The sequence below is a fragment of the Carettochelys insculpta genome, chromosome 6 (genome assembly GCF_033958435.1).
Source record: "Carettochelys insculpta isolate YL-2023 chromosome 6, ASM3395843v1, whole genome shotgun sequence".
NCBI lineage: Eukaryota > Metazoa > Chordata > Testudines > Carettochelyidae > Carettochelys > Carettochelys insculpta.
Genome location: NC_134142.1, coordinates 88,498,633 through 88,515,175, shown reverse-complemented (window position 1 = coordinate 88,515,175; position 16,543 = coordinate 88,498,633). Strand labels below are relative to the sequence as shown.

Sequence of the window (16,543 nt, the reverse complement as noted above, 5' to 3'; positions counted from 1 at the left end):
CCGTACCGTATCATAGTGGCGGACTCCAAGATTGCTTCTTCAAGCGGTATTGCTATTTTGGAGGAGGCCGGAGGTCTCAGATTTTTGAGGAGCTTATGGTGCTTCTCTTGCACCTCTGCTGTCTGGATGCCTTGCGTGAAGGCCACCCTTTTAAACAGCTCTTGAAACTGTTTGAGATCGTCCGGATGATGGACGTCCCCCGGGGCCGTAGCCTCGTCCGGGGAGGAGAGCGAGGAACCACTAGGATACACCTCTCTGGACCCTTCCAGTTCCTGTTGGGAATGGTACATCCGCTCGCTGGAAGCTTGTGAGGGAAAATCTCGGGGTTCCATAACCAGTTCCTACTGAGATACTTGAGTCTCTGTCCTCGTTCGCGATTGCCCTCGGGGATACGGGACCGTCTGTGGGGATCTTTCCCTGGTAGACTGCCGGTGGTGTCTATGCCCCGCGTGATAGGGATGACCATGGCAGCATGGGCACTGTTCTTGGGAAGGTGACCTAGACCACTCCCTTGGTGCATACCCTCTGCGTCTGGGGGAGGGAGATCGTCGAGAGACCTGGGACACTGGAGAGAGCGATTTGTGATAGTACTCCAGTGGCTCAAACCCCAAGAAGGGTGAAGGTGGTCCCAGCCAGGGCGAGGCTGGTTGTAAAAATGGAGACGGGGGCTCCAGGTAGGCTAGGGGGGACCCCTGCCTTCTAGTTGGAGTCTGCAGCATGAGCGGAGGGCTGAGAGAAAGCAACTCTGCAGCCCTGTCTGGAGAGGGGCTGCGGGCCTTGTTTTCTGTGCAGCCTTCCCCCTCCCTTGAGGGGGTGGCTCCGCCCCCTGACGTGCAGGGGATCTCAGCCCCGTCCGCGCCGCGCTCAGCACGCTCATGGGCGGTGCCGCACGGGAGGTGTCCTCCGGTGCCTGCAGGCTGCATGCCTGCGCGCTCTGCACCGCCGGTTCCCCGGGGGTCGGTGCCGCTGCCTGCGGTGCCGCCGGTACCGGCGCTTGTTTAGCCGCCGCCCTGCCTGCGGTGCAGGGCGGTTGTTTGATTATCGGAGGCTGAGCCGCCTCCACGTGGCTCTCCGTGCCGCCGCCGATCAGCTGTTGCTGCGGCTGGGGGCTGTGCACTCCTCCCGTTCCGCTCGCTGTTGCTGCCAGCAGGGATCGGGTTTGGGAGACTTTCCTCCGTTTTTGCGCTGATGGGCTGAGGGAGGCGCCTTTCCTTTTATGGGCCCCGGAGGGTCCCTCCTGCTGCGGCCGCTCTGGCACGTCTGGCTGGAGGGCCTTGTCGAATAGCAGCATTTTAAGCCGCATCTCCCTATCCTTCCTTGCTCTGGCTGTTAATTTTGCACAGAAGGAACATTTGTGCGTGACATGGGACTCCCCCAGGCACCTTATACAGTGACTGTGCCCATCAGATGCTGGCATTGCCTCTCGGCAAGACTCACGTTTCTTGAATCCTGAAGAGGACATTGTCAGTGAGTCTTTTAGTTGTTAATGGGGTACTTAGCACCTTCTCTGTGCTGTTTTCCCCCTCTGGGATAGCCTGCCGCGGCAGGAGGGCTAATGACCCTAGGCTCCTGGCCTCCGGTGCTCCGCTTGTTACTAGGACCAGACTGAATTCCGTCCCGCTTGTTGTTTCTCGTTTTTTTTTGAAAATAACAACTGGCTAACTTCACAATAGACTAAGAACTTGAAAACTTTAAAGAAAAACAGTTAAAACCATTGAATACGCTAACTTGGCTGTAGCCTAGTCGGATTCCGTCTGCAGCCGACGGCGGTTAAGAGGAACTGGCGGGGACCGGATCGCGCACGTGGCCAGGAGTGCGCAAGGGAGCAGCGCACACCGGAGCATGCGCGGTCCGGCAGAAACTGCTTGGAAGATTCGATCTGCGGCGCCGGGCGAGCCCAACACCTAATGTGGAGCACCCACAGGGACACTCAAAGAAGAATGGATGTTTTCAGATAACCCCTTCTGGGGTGCCCAAATCATGAACCTTTTCCACTTTGCCAAGTAAGCTGCCCTTTTAGAGGGTTTTCTACTATTTAAAACTAACTCCCTCACTGGGTTTGAGCAGCTAAGTTCCATGGCACTCAACCATGAAGCTTTCATGCTGTAAGGTGAAGGGACAGGGTGCTGAAGCTAGGGCTCCTCTTGTGTCAACAGGGTCTGGGCATAATGGGAGTGTAATAGGATTGCACACTGACAGGTCCAACAGAACCTGGTACCAGTGCTGCCTGGTCTATTTGGATTTTGAAAAACACCTTGTGGACAAGGGGAACTGGAGGGAACACATAGCAGAAGGCGTGTCCAGGACATGTCCAACGCATTTACACAGGACCTGGGACTCCAATTCTGGTAAGAATAAAACATTTGGCACTTCAAATTGAGGTGTGTGGCAAACATGTCTACCTGGGCACAGACCAAACTTGGAAAACTGATTGTAGCATACCCAGGTGAACGTACTGCTTGTGGTTCATGAAGGATGTGAAGAGATGGTCAGCTATGGTAGTGTGGACCCCAGGTAAGTAATGGGTCTCCAGGAGACTTTTGTGATGATGCAGAACTCCCATAGCCTGAGGACCTAATGACACAGGGGAGAGCAGTTGGACTTAGACCCTAGTGGAGGCTTCTGCTGCCCTTAGCCTTGGCTGGGCTGATGGGAGCATCTCCTGCTGCTCAGACCTCTTCTCCTATTCTGATCCCTAGGCTGCTGGGGGAACTGCCCATGTAGAGGGTAGGGAGTAAAATGCCTGCATTGTGTCACAGAGGTATGAAGATGCAGCAACTTCAGGGTAGTCCTGAAGCACAGGTCTGCAACCGAAATAGCGAAGAGCCATTTTTTCATATTCAGTTACAAAATCAATCTTTCAAGAGCAGCAAAGCATATGAATATAAGACAGTCCTTAACAAATAACATCAAACCACCTCTTTTAAGAACAGTGCACATACAATGAATTGTACCAGTTAGAAAGTTAAGTTACCCCCATCTTCAGGCTTAATCCCTCTGAGCCCCAACCTCCTCCCCCAGCTTAACTCACCCTCAACGCACCCAGCTCCTCTGCTGCTCCCCGATGCCTACTTGGCGGGCTGTGCAGCTCCAGCAGGGGCAGGCTCAGCCATCCCTCCCCCCAGCTTTCCTGCCAGTTTAGCCTTCCCGCATATGGGGCACCTCCATGCCTGCAGCAGCTTTCATTTTTGGGGCTCCCTGCCGCAACTGACTACTCAGCGGGGTGGGAGGCTGCCATCACTAAAACAAAACTAAATTCAGTTGGTCTAACAGCGGACAACTGAATTTAGTTTGTTGGTTTATGTGGTGGCAACCTCCAGAGCCACAACTGGACGACCCTTGTCCTGGAGTCTTTAAGGCTGTGGAGCCTCTTACCAGTTTTCTCCAAGAAGAGGTTTGGCCCCTTGAAGGGCAAGTCCTGAATGCTCTGCAGTACTTTGCAGGGGAGGTCAGAGATCTGAAGCCATGCACCCCTTCTCATGGCAACACTCGACACCATGAGCTTGATGCCACATCAGCAGCATCCAGAGTGGCCTGTAAAGTCGTATGTGAAATAAGCTTATTCTCCTCCACCAAGGCCATAAATTCAGGCTTGGCATCTGGGGACAGGGGTGGGGATCAGCTTCGTGAATGTGGAGGAAGTATCTGCTCACGAGTGCTTGTTGATTTGATATTCCTAACTACAGTCCCCCATTTGAATAAACTTTTCTACCATGAAGATCCAAGCATTTCACCCCTCTATATTTGGGCGAGGAGCCCTGGAACTCCCGTCTCTCCCGATGGTTAGCTGAGTCCATAAGCAGGGATTTGGGCGGGAGAGTGGGTAAAGAGGTGTTCACGCCCTGTAGAGACGACAAAATTTCTCTTCATCATTCTTCATCGTGGATTGGCGCAATTCTGGGGTCTGCCACACCACCTCTGCAGTCTTGACGATAGGTTTAACGAGAGGCAACACCACCCTAGTGGGCCCCAAGGACAAGCTATCTGTCATCAGGTCAGCTTCGTCCTTCACCTCCTCTGTTGCACTGCAAAAGGAGAAGTCACTGCCGAAGACACTAACTGGAACCCACCAGACTCCACTGATGCCAGTATGAGCAGCACCATGGCAGATGGCACTGAGGGAAAAAACATCAAAACCACCCAAACTGACAACGATGATGGCACTAAGAGGGTTGGTGCCCAGGTTGTGGACTTGGCTAACCCTAGGGAGAGACAGGAGTTACAGGGGCCCTCGCCCAAATATAGAGGGGTGAAACACTTGGACCTTCAATGTAGAAAAGGCAACTGATGGTGCTGACAAGGTCAGTGCCGTAGGAGGTAGCTGTTCTGGCAAATCATCCAGCGGAGGAGTTCCTAGTGAGGCTGACAGTTCTGAATACAGTACCAAGGATCTCCCAAGGCCAATGCCAATGACGGAGCTCAGAACAGAGGGTGAATGAACTGCTCTGGCTGTCGTGGTATGCCTACAGAGTCCAGAAGAGCCACTGCAGAGCCAGCCACCAATTTGATGGCCACTATCCCAAACCAGAGCATAAACTCCTTCTGTATGAGGAGTGAGCACTCCTACCAGAACTGGATAAACAGGAGTCAGAGTCTAACCCTCAAGCCTCCAAGGTCAAAGACCAAGGCAGTGCTGGCCTTGAGGGCACCTGCTTGAACATCAGATGGGATGATGCCAGAGCCATGGTCCCTGGTGGAGCCATACGCATGGATGGACATGCCAGCATGGAGGGCTTGCCTTGTGACGGGGGACAACTAGGCATCTGCCTCAGGCACATGTTCCTCCTTGGCAGAGAGAAAGGCACTGTGATTTGATGCTGGTGCACTCTGCACTGAGGAAGACGTGCTTGGCCCCAAAGATGGGGATTTCTCAGGTCGGAGAGATGCCTCCATCAACAGCACTTTGAAGTGCTGAGCTCCATCCTTCAAGGTGCTTGGCTTGAAGGTTTTACAGATTGGGTCTTGCTAGTAATTCTCACCCAGACACTTCAGGCAGGCTGAATGGGGATCACTTTTCAGTGTGCACCTCCCACAGTTGAAGCCTGGTGACCTTGACCTTTGAAGCCTGGTGAACTTGGCTTGCTCCAGTGACAAGAGAGCCTCAAGGAGAGGGAACGACCTACCTACTTGGGTCCCTACAATCAGCTCCAATAACAATGGCACTATTAACATCTAATCAGAACTATTTACAGATAAGACCTAACAGCTACCAGCTAACCAAGAAGATTGCTCCCAGGAGCATCGGGAGTTCCAGCAACCAACACTGGAGCAAGAAGGAACTGAGCGAGGGGTGCCTATATTAGGCGTTTTATTGGCACCACTCTAGAGGGTGCCACTCCAACCTGATAGATACCGGCTAAGGGAAAAATTTTCCAATAATTGAGCATGCATGTGCACCTATATTAGGATGCACATGAACAATCACTCGAAGAACAATGGTTTTTCTAAGCTTCAGTGACCTTCTTGTCTACAGCAGGAACAGAAAAGGAAAAAGGGAAAGTTTTCCATGAAGCCTATGAATGGTACAAGTGCCCTGAAACTCTCATCTACCCAAATATAACAAACCAAACAGCAGGGTGTAAGTGCTGGATCTGCCCATCTTCTCTTCTTACCCCCTAATTAGATTACCTTCAACTGCTTTAGCATACTAGCCCCCAACAGCTGCTCTCACCAAACTCTGGACCAACATGATCACAGCTTCCAGGGAAATCTGTAAAAGGCTTCTTCCCAGAAGACACACCTGCTTTTATCAGAAATACCTTACTGCTGAAGCAGAAAGAGCAGCACAAACACCCTTCAGCCTCCTGAAGTCATAGTGGACATCTGCTTTTGGAATTTTAGAGAAACTGAAAAAAGTTGGCTCCAATCACATATCTGACTAACCTAACCAAAGAAAGGTTACTCACCGTAGTAACGGTGGTTCTTCGAGATGTGTCCCCGTCGGTGCTCCACATTAGGTGTCGGGCTCGCCCGGCGCCGCAGATCGGATCTTCCAAGCAGTTTCTGCCGGACCGCGCATGCGCCGGTGCGCGCCACTCCCCCGCGCGCTCCCGGCCACGTGCGCGATCCAGTCCCCACCAGTTCCTTGACCAACCGCCTCGGATGCTCCTGCAAAACACTAAACAGAGATCCGGAGAGGGGAGGATGGGCGGGCAGTGGAGCACCCACGGGGACACATCTCGAAGAACCACCATTACTACGGTGAGTAACCTTTCTTTCTTCTTCGAGTGTCCCCGTGGGTGCTCCACATTAGGTGACTACCCAGCAGTAACCCAAGATAGGAGGTGGGTAATCGGATTATGTGCAGCTTGTCCCCGAGAGGACCGCTGCCGAGAGACGGGTATCCTCTTGGAATACCCTGTGAAGGGCGTAATGTTTGGTGAAGGTGTCACAGGATGACCAGGTCGCCACTCTGCAAATGTCTTTTAGCGCAACGCCCTTGAAAAAAGGCTGTTGATGCTGCCACCGCCCTAGTGGAATGAGCCCTGGGCGTGGCCAGTAAAGGAGTCTTTTTGAGTTTGTAGCACATTTTTATGCAAGATACGACGTGCTTCGAGATTCTCTGCGAAGAGAGACATTCTCCTTTTGATTGGGGAGCGATAGAGACTAGGAGTCTATCCGTTCTCCGGAAGGACTTGGTCCTGTCTATATAGAAAGCTAGCGCCTCCTCACGTCCAGGAGGTGTAGGCGTGCCTCTTTGTTAGAGTTATGAGGCTTTGGATAAAACGAGGGTAAACAATAGGTTCGTTAGTATGAAACTCAGAAAGAAACTTTAGGAACAAAGGCTGGGTGCAGCCGTATGGTTACCGCCTCCTTGGAAAAAACAGCGCAAGGTGGCGTTGCCATAACTGCCGCAAGCTCGCTCACCCTGCGAGCTGACGTGATTGCGAGAAGAAAGGTCGTCTTTATCATAAGGAGGCAGAGGGAAACCGTGGCCAAAGGCTCAAACGGTGGTCCCCTTTTCGCATTAAGCACCAGGTCCAAGTTCCACGAAGGTGGAAGCGGTTTCCGAGGGGGGTATAGGTTTACCAGCCCTTTGAGGAACCTGGTAACCATAGGATGGGCGAACACCGTGTGCCCTTCCTTTTCGTGTCTGAACGCCGAAATGGCGGCAAGGTGGACCTTAAATGAGGATAGTGAGAGTCCTCCTCTCTTGAGGTCCAGTAAATACTCTAATATCACAGCCATAGGCACCGAAAGGGGGGCTAGCTGTTTGGTAGAACACCATGCCGTAAAGCGAGTTCATTTCTGTTTGTAGGTCTTCCTGGTGGAAGTCCTCTTGCTACTTTCTAGGACTTGCTGCACTTCCTCCGTACATGTGCTCTCTAGGGAGCTGAGCCATGGATTAACCACGTTTGTAGCTGCAGGCCTTGGGGGTGCGGATGCACTATGGATCCCTGGGCTTGCGTGAGCAGATCCGGCGCCACCGGAAGTGGCATCGGTGGCCGGTCCAACATGCGCAGGAGTAGGGGGAACCATTGCTGTCGATCCCACGTCGGGACTATCGGGATCATTCAGGCTCCTTCCCTCCTGGCTTTCTGCAACACTTTGTGGATGAGCACTGTGGGAGGGAAAGCGTAAAGCAGGGGGCCCCTCCATGAGATCGCGAAGGCGTCCCTCAGGGACCCCCATCCCAGTCCTGCCCTGGAGCAGAATCGTGGGCACTTCTTGTTGTGCTAAGTAGCAAACAGGTCTATCTGGGGAAAAAACCCCATGCATGAAAAAATCGGTTGCAGCAGATCGGGACGGATCTGCCACTCGTGCGTGAGTGCGAAACGCCTGCTCAGCTGGTCTGCCTTCACATTGTGAGCGCCTGGTAAGTACGAGGCTTTCAAGGTTATATTGTTGGCGATGCAGCAGTTCCACAACCGGACTGCTTCTGCACATAAGGCACGGGACCGAGCTCCTCCTTGCCGATTTATATAAAACATGGTGGAGGTATTGTCTGTACTGATCCCGACTACTTTGCCTTTTATATGGTCTCGGAAGTGTCTGCAGGCATTGAACACTGCTCTGAGCTCCAGTATATTTGTGTGCAGTGACTGCTCCGTGGAGGACCACAGCCCTTGCGTCACCTGTTAGCCCATGCGTGCTCCCCACTCTATGAGGGAGGCATCTGTAGTAAGAAAAACCAATGTGTGTGGTTGGTGGAAGGGTACCCCTGTTAGCAGGTTCTCGGGGTTTACCCACCATTGCAGGGATTTGCGCACCTCTGTTGTGGGCGACGCCACCCTGTGAACAGTGTGTGCTACCGGTTTGTATACGCTCGCCAGCCAGTGCTGCATGCTGCGCATGTGTAACCTGGCGTTCTGTTCTACGAACGTTGCTGCTGCCATGTGGCCCAGCAGCTGTAAGCACGTCAGAACCGGCACCGTAGGGCTGAAGGTGAAGACTTGCACGAGGGGGCCGACGGCCCGAAAGCGAGTCTCTGGTAGATACGCCCTCGCTGTAATAGAATTTATGCGTGCCCCTACGAACTCTATGTCCTGTGTGGGGTCTATCTTTGATTTTGTCAGATTGATAACCAGGCCGAGCGAAGAGAACGTGCCTGCTGTGACGCATATCATGCGTAGTACCTCCTCCTTCGAGGCCCCTTTGAGTAGGCAGTCATCCGGATACTGGAATATAAATACCCCCTGTCTGTGCAGGTAGGCTGACACCACTGCCAAGGTCTTGGTGAAGACTCTGGGGGCCGAGGAGAGGCCAAACGGTAGGACCTTGTATTGAAAATGTTCTTTGCCTACCATGAAAAACCAGAGGAATCGTAGGTGAGCCGGATGAATAGTTATGTGAAAATACGCGTCTTATAAGTCGAGGGCTGTGAACCAATCTCCATCGTCTAGTGCCGTCAGGATGGAGGCGATTGTGATCATCCGAAAGCATTGCTTGCGCAGGTACCGGTTGAGGCCTCAAAAATCTAAGATGGACCTCCCGCCTCCTGTCTTTTTCCCCGTGAGGAAGTACCTCGAGTAGAACCCTCTCCCTTGCAGTTGCTCCGGCACTCTTTCCACTGCCCCTATGAGTATGAGATGGTCTACCTCCTGCTTGAGCCTCGCTACGTGGGAGGCCTCCTGGAGGTGGGGCCTGGGTGGAGGTCATGGCGGTGGGAGCGACTGGAAGGGGATGGCGTACCCCGTGGCTATGATCTCCAGCACCCATTTGTCTGTGGTGATCCTTTGCCACTGGTTATAGAATGGTTGGAGGCGATGGTGGAATAACCGCTTCGGATGACCTTGCGATGGTAGTGATGGCGCAGCCCTGGATCTGTGTGTCAAACTTGTGGCCTTTGGCCCTGCCCCGAGGACGCACGGCTCTGTTGGGAACATCGCCTGGGAGTTCTGTACTGCTGGTGCTGTTGATGTCGCCCTTGCTCGTAACCCCTGTGGTACTGGGGACGCTGTTGCTGGTACTGGTACCGCAACATCCAGGGCGATCTGAACTCCCGTCCTCGAGGCCGCGTAGCCTTCTTGCATGATGGCCTTGAGCACTGGTTTCTTGTCCTCTGGAAGCGAGTCCATGAGGGAGGTTAACCTAATGTGGTTGTCGAAATTATGGTTTGCTAGATGCGCTGCGTAATTTGCCATTCGCAACAGTAGAGTGGAGGAGGAGTAGACCTTTCTGCCCAACAGCTCTAGCTTTTTGGCATGTTTGTCTGTTCCCCCACATTGCGACGACTCCACCACCAAGGAATTTGGTTGTGGGTGGCTGAACAGGAACTCCGTGCCCTTTGTTGGCACGAAGTATTTTTTTTTTTTCCCGCTCTCTTGTGGACAGGCGGAATAGTCGCAGGAGTCTGCCATATCATAGTGGCAGACTCCAAGATTGCGTCATCAAGCGGTATTGCTATTTTGGAGGAGGCCGGAGGTCTCAGATTTTTGAGGAGCTTATGGTGTTTCTCTTGCACCTTTGCTGTCTGGATGCCTTGCGTGAAGGCCACCCTCGTAAAACAGCTCTTGGAACTGTTTGAGATCGTCCGGAGGATGGACGTCCCCCGGGGCCGTAGCCTCATCCGGGGAGGAGAGCGAGGAACCGCTGGGGTACGTCTCTCTGGACCCTTCCGGTTCCTGCTGGTGATGGTACACCCTCTCACTAGAGGTTTGCGAGGGAAAATCTCGGGGTTCCATAACCAGTCCCCCCTGAGATGCTTGAGTCTCTGTCCCCGGTCGCAATTGCCCTCGGGGATACGAGATCATCTGTGGGGATCTTTCCCTAGTAGATTGCCGATGGTGTCTATGCCCCGCGTGGTAGGGGCGACCATGGCAGTATAGGCACTGTTCTTGGGAAGGTGACCTAGACCACTCCCTTGGTGCATACCCTCTGCGTCTGGGAGAGGGAGATCGTCGAGACACTGGAGAGAGCGATTTTGCATAATAGTCCAGCGGTTCAAACCCCAGGAAGGGTGAAGGTGGTCCCAGCCAGGGTGAGGCTGGTTGCAAAAATGGAGAAGGGGGCTCCGGGTAGGCTAGGGGGGACCCCTGCCTTCTGGTTGGAGTCTGCAACATAAGCGGAGGGCTGTGAGAAAGCAACTCCATAGCCCTGTGCGGAGAGGGGCTGCAATGCCTCCTCTTGTGTGCAGCCTTCCCCTCCCTTGAGGAGGTAACTCCGTCCCCTGACGTACAGGGGATCCCGGCCCCGTCCGCACCGAGCTCAGCACGCTCGAGGGCGGTGCCGCACGTGCGGTGTCCTCCGGTGCCTGCAGGCTGCATGCCTGCGCGCTCTGCACCGCCGGTTCCCTGGGGGTCGGTGCCGCTGCCTGCAGTGCCGCCGGTACCGGTGCTTGTTTAGCCGCCGCCCTGCCTGCGGTGCGGGGCGGCTGGCTGATTATTGGAGGCTGAGCCGCTTCCACATGGCTCTTCGTGCCGCCGCCGATCAGCTGTTGCTGTGGCTGGGGGCTGCTCGCTCCTCCCGTCCCGCTCGCTATTGTTGCCGGCAGGGATCGGGCTGGGGAGACTTTCCTCCGTTTTTGCGCTGATGGGCTGAGGGAGGCAGCTTTCCTTTTATGGGCCCCAGAGGGTCCCTCCTGCTGCGGCCGCTCCGGCACGTCTGGCTGGAGGGCCTTGTCGAAAAGCAGCATTTTAAGCCGCATCTCCCTGTCTCTCCTTGCTCTGGCTGTTAATTTAGCACAGAAGGAGCATTTCTGTGCAACATGGGACTCCCCAAGGCACCTTATGCATAGACTGTGCCCATCAGACGCTGGCATCACCTCTCGGCAGGACTCACATTTTTTAAATCCTGAAGAGGACATTGTTGGTGAGTCTTTCAGTTGTGAAACGGGTACTTAGCACCTTCTCTGTGCTATTTTCCCCTTCTGATGGCCTGCTGCAGCAGGAGGGCTGATGGCCCTATGCTCCTGGCCTCCGGCGCTTGTTACTGGGACTGGATTGAAGCTGTCCCGCTTGTAGTTTGTTTGCTTTTTTTTTTTTTTTTTTTTTTTTTGAAAAATAACAACCGGCTAACTTGTAGTAGCCTAAGTACTTGAAAAACTTTAAAGAAAAAACAGTTAAAGTCATTGAATACGCTACTTGGCCTTAGCCTAGTTCGGATTCCATCTGCAGCCAACGGCGGTTAAGAGGAACTGGCGGGGACCGGATCGCGCACGTGGCCGGGAGCGTGCGGGGGAGTGGCGTGCACCGGCGCATGCGCGGTCCGGCAGAAACTGCTTGGAAGATCCGATCTGTGGCGCCGGGCGAGCCCGACACCTAATGTGGAGCACCCACGGGGACAGTCGAAGAAGAAGTCCTCTCTTCCTACTCTCTAGTTGATGTGCTGGCCATTAGGCAGGCTGCTTTAATTAATACGTGGTTCCAAGAGGAGGGAGGTACCCATCAACTCAATACTATATTCAAAATCCCAAGAAAAAGAGGCTCCCTAGTTAATGAAAAACTGAAGCCATCTCTTACATTTTCAGAAATGGTTAAATTGTTTTTGTTGAAGGCTTCCAGAACAGTTGGGCTCAAGGATGAGACATGGCATGGAAAGCTTCAGACTAATCAGTTTAAGCTTGGCCAAGTTATAAGCACTTGTACACAGTCTTACAATGGAAATCATTCTGCATTCTTAACTACAGGGTCTCCAACAGCTGCACTTAAAATAAGGTTTAAAAAGTTACATGGACTACTTCTACCTGGTGACATCAACCCAATTATACCATGGATGAATTTGTCCCACTAACACTAATTTTCATTTAATTTGAGCACTTCTCTGTTTGAAAAAAACCACAGGGAAGGAATATAACTTGTGATTAGCATAAAATGATATTTTTACAATTGTTTTGAGTTCCACGAGATTATGCACAGCTTTGAAAATGTCCCGTTCTACAAGTAACCTCCAATAGTTCTTGGAAATGAGATAAGAACTATACACTTTTGGTCACTTAGACATTTCTCTATTTACCATATATCCATGAAGTTTAAGTGTTGTTATAAAAGTGATGTAAGATTAAGAATGTAAAATTAAGGTCTACAGAAAATGTAAAACTATCCATTAATGTTTTTAAATGGTCTGTGTGGAACTGGAGGGGCTAAAGGAGCCGTATTTTAGCTATTGTGTTAATTGTAAAATTTAAAAAAAGTAGTTTACCACATACTTATTTCACTGGCAACATATTGTAGTTTTTCTTGAGATCTGCTGATAAGAACCACATTCATTCCATGCTTTGCTAGCTGAAAGAAACAACAAAAGAGATACAGAGCATTTTAATCAAAAAATGTGCAGTAGGTTTCTAGCCAGCATCAACCTTCAAGAAAAGATGAAACATGCATCAAATACCATAACACACACACACAAAACCCAGAGAAAGTTAGGTATAGAAAGTATTTGAAAATAGCTAGAGATTAAGGAAAAATAAATCAGTGCATAAAGTGAGTACATGGTACATTACTGCCCCACCTCAGAGACTTAAAAAGATCGTCAACAACTCTGCTCTGAAGTAAGTGAATATTTACGTTTACAGATAGGGAAGTTGAGGCAGGGGTTAAGTCATTTTCCCAACCACAGAATAAGATCAGTGGCAGAACTTGGGAATTAGAATTCAAGCTCTTAAACTGATCATTAACTCAAGCATATTACATTTCTTTATAAACCTACAAAAATGCAGTTTCTAACAAAAATAACTAACAATCATTTGTTATATTCCTTTATTTGTTTTACTGAATTCCAGGTTCTCTGCCCATCCTAAAAGCCAAGGAAGAGTGCCATAAGCAGTGTTCCCTGCAAACTGAGCACTTGTGTGGCTGCCCAGGAGAGATTTAGGTGCCGCCCCACTGATTAGCAGAGCACCCACAACTGGCAGCATGTGTTTCCATTGGTGGTGGACATAAAATTTATTCTGCCTGTGGATACTAAACTTTAGGGAACCTTGCATATAGATATTGGGTATTTGTGCTCCATGTTCTGCATCTAAATCTAAAATACAAAAGGTAGCATTTCAGGTAACCCAGGGTGTCATTATACTCTTTCACTTTTACCAACTCCTGATACAGTCTGCCTCAGATTCTAAAGTTAAAAAGTCTTACCTCTTCTGCATAGGCTTTTCCAATTCCATCAGTTGCTCCTGTGACCACTGTAAGAAAGGTAAAGGGGAAAATTTAAATATTAGCTACATTTACGGTAATAATTCACAACCAAGTGGTCAGTAGGAGGCTATGGGAGCACTCCTGACCAAGCAGCTCATCAGGTTACATCCTCACTTGGTGCTTGATTCAAATTTCTCTTCTACTATTATTAAAAAAGCTTTCAGAAAACTGACACTCCCTCTTTCAATTCCACAATCCACATTTGGAGGAGACCTTTGTTGTCCTTTAGGGTCCAAATGGTGACTTTCACCACTCAGTTGTAAAAACTAAGTTGACAGTATCAAACAGCTCTCACTTTAGTTTTATTTAAAATAGCAACATTAAATGGTGAGAGGTCTGTACAGACCTGACGAAAATACACCCAGACTCATTTTGAGCAAGGCAGTCAGCCAGCCAAAAGCTGGCCAGAACTATTCCACTCACATAATTGTTTCCTCTGTGACCCCTCAAAACATTTTCTCCACACCCTAATATTCAGGAAAGGTAGATTTATAAGTGGAAAATATGGCTAGACAAATTCTTTTGAAAAAATCCTTCCCCCTGCCCCCAAAATTGGATTTTTTTAAATTCTGACAAATTTGGAGGTAGGTGTATTTTCTGCAAAAGTTTTTTCATTTTCAGGAACTGAAAAATTAGTTCTTCATATTCTGAACATTTCAACAAAAGCCAACGTTTTCAAAAGAAAAAATCCCTTTCACTCCTCTAGTGACAAGTCTGGCAAAGGTCCTCTGTATCAAACTCTCACCTACTAGTGGGCCACGAGGAACTAAATCTTGGTACCTCATGGCCACTCTTGAAAGGGGATTCTGAAACTTGAGTCACACCACTAGCTACTGTTTTCTCAAAGAAAGCTGAAGAGCAGCTTCTCTACTCATTTTCACTACTTTGCCTACCACCTGTTAGCCCCTACACCATCCAGCTAAACATAACCATTCAGCACCTCCTTTCTCAGCTCTTTCCTGACAGCCAGCCCACCTAACTACACTTGAGTATTTCTCTTGTTTAGCTTCCACTCATCTGCCTGTTAAAATTTACCCCCAAAATCCATTTGGGATTTGGCTAGATAGATGACAAATGATGTTATCCCTAAATTCACACAAGAACTGTAAGTTCCTTTGTGCCAACACTGCTGATGCTGGTCACTACATGGGTTTCAGCTAACTCTGCTCCTGTAAGCTTATTGTATTAAACTGAATTGGGAGACTTAACTAAATTCCCCATTCAACTTTCAGTTCCATTAAAATCTGCCCAACCTGCTTCTCAGGTGTTACAAAGTATCATGGCTGGGCAGCAATGATTTTCCTTTGCAGTATCAGTTTTCAAAAGAGCTAACAACATATTCAAACAGAAGACATTAAAACTGTCCTAAAGTTTCCACTCATGACTGGGCATAACCCAGCAGCAGGGCTACTTTCAATAGGATAATGACTGAACTGAGAGCTCATATTAAGGTACCCATTTCGGTTTCTCTGGAAAAACAGGCTCACAGGAGTCCAGTTAGCTTGCATCAAAATTTTTAAAACGTCATCTGTTTCACCACATGCATTACAGTTCTGCAAAATGACACTGTCCCCTAAGTTCAAGGGCTAAAGCAATCTCTGCTCTACATCTTACATTATGTATTACCACACAATTCATTAAATTATTTTATCGGAGCAGTAAACAAGACTGAGAGGACAGAAACTGTACCAATAACATGGCCCAATGTAATTTCACCATCTTCTGGATAGACTTAGTATTCTGACATATTTTGCTAGGTATTACTTCATAAATAAAACATTAGATTCAGTATATTTCAAGACCATGATACACAGTTTCTCGCATGTTCTTCATTACCAAGGATATTTATGAGATTGTATTTGCCAAATTTGGTCCTACCGCTCATTAATCATAAATTAAGACTGTGGGTGACAACAGCCACTTTCAAATTAGTAAACAAAAGATTTGGGACATACAGCAAGAACAGTTCCCCCCACCTTCTTTATGTCCTGCTTCACCATGAGTTTATGTTTGGCCAATGGAAGCTAGATATTCAGAATTCGAATTTGAATTTGGGTTTATGGTGTCACAAAAAGGAAAGTGCTAAAAAAAAAAACAACCCCAACATATAATTCAAAAGGAAAAAATATGCGGTCTCCAGTGTTTCATGAACATTGTGCTAGGTTCAGTTAATAAACCAAATCTCCCTCCAAATCCCTCAGAATTCTGCACCCCATTGAGGTGAAGCTCAATTCTGACACCCACACTTTAGCTAACCTATTAGAGATTTCCATCCCAAGTCCCTAAGGATACCCCACACCTCCGCATTTCGAGAGGGACAGACGCTGTTGTTGGAGCTTTCTAATTCCTCCTCTTGAAGAGATGGCACCTGAAACATTGGTTTTCCTCCTCTTCTCCAATTCCTCAAAAGGGCACCAACTTCCTCTCCCAACCAGCTCCAGAACAGGAAGCAGTTCAGGAGCAATGCTCTTAGAGTCACCCATCTTATTTGCTCCTCAGCCTCCTGAAGGGAAGGAGACCATGGCTCCAAGGAGAATTACATCCACTCTCGCAGCCAAAATTTTTGTTTACCCTTGTTAAGTGTACTTTGTTCCCAGACATACTCCCTTGCTCACAGACGCTCTTTTTGGGAACAGGGGCCTAAGCTCTGCTCTGGAGTTGGAAGCACTACCAGTCATCCAGCTTCTTCTTATTACCAGAAGTGTACTGCTGGACCATTCTTATGGAAAAGGCTGAGAGACTAAACTAGCTCAGAGGCTATGGCCAGGTTCACACTGATAGTTCTGCCAGCACAGATCTCTTGTTGAGAATGCAGGGATGGGGAAGTCACAGGAGAGAGTGTCAGACTGTCACAGCCATACTCCAAAAAAGGCTCTGTTGCTGAAGCAGCTTATTTTTTTGGAGAAACTAAGCTATACCAGCTTATGCCAAGCTACTAGGAAAGCAAACCCTTTCTCATGTTGGTACAT

The 16,543-nt window shown here is 49.6% G+C and overlaps 1 protein-coding gene across 1 annotated transcript in view; it reads right to left on the bottom strand.

The window, feature by feature from the left end:
* The window catches only part of HSD17B12 (hydroxysteroid 17-beta dehydrogenase 12), a 166,846-nt gene that overhangs the window by 77,834 nt on the left and 72,469 nt on the right, over positions 1-16,543 (bottom strand). Inside the window, exons 2-3 of the mRNA XM_074998955.1 lie at positions 13,515-13,561; positions 12,587-12,662 (exon numbers count right to left, since the gene is read on the bottom strand). Of these exons, the coding sequence (XP_074855056.1) occupies positions 12,587-12,662; positions 13,515-13,561 (123 nt within the window). The remainder of the gene's footprint in view (positions 1-12,586; positions 12,663-13,514; positions 13,562-16,543) is intronic.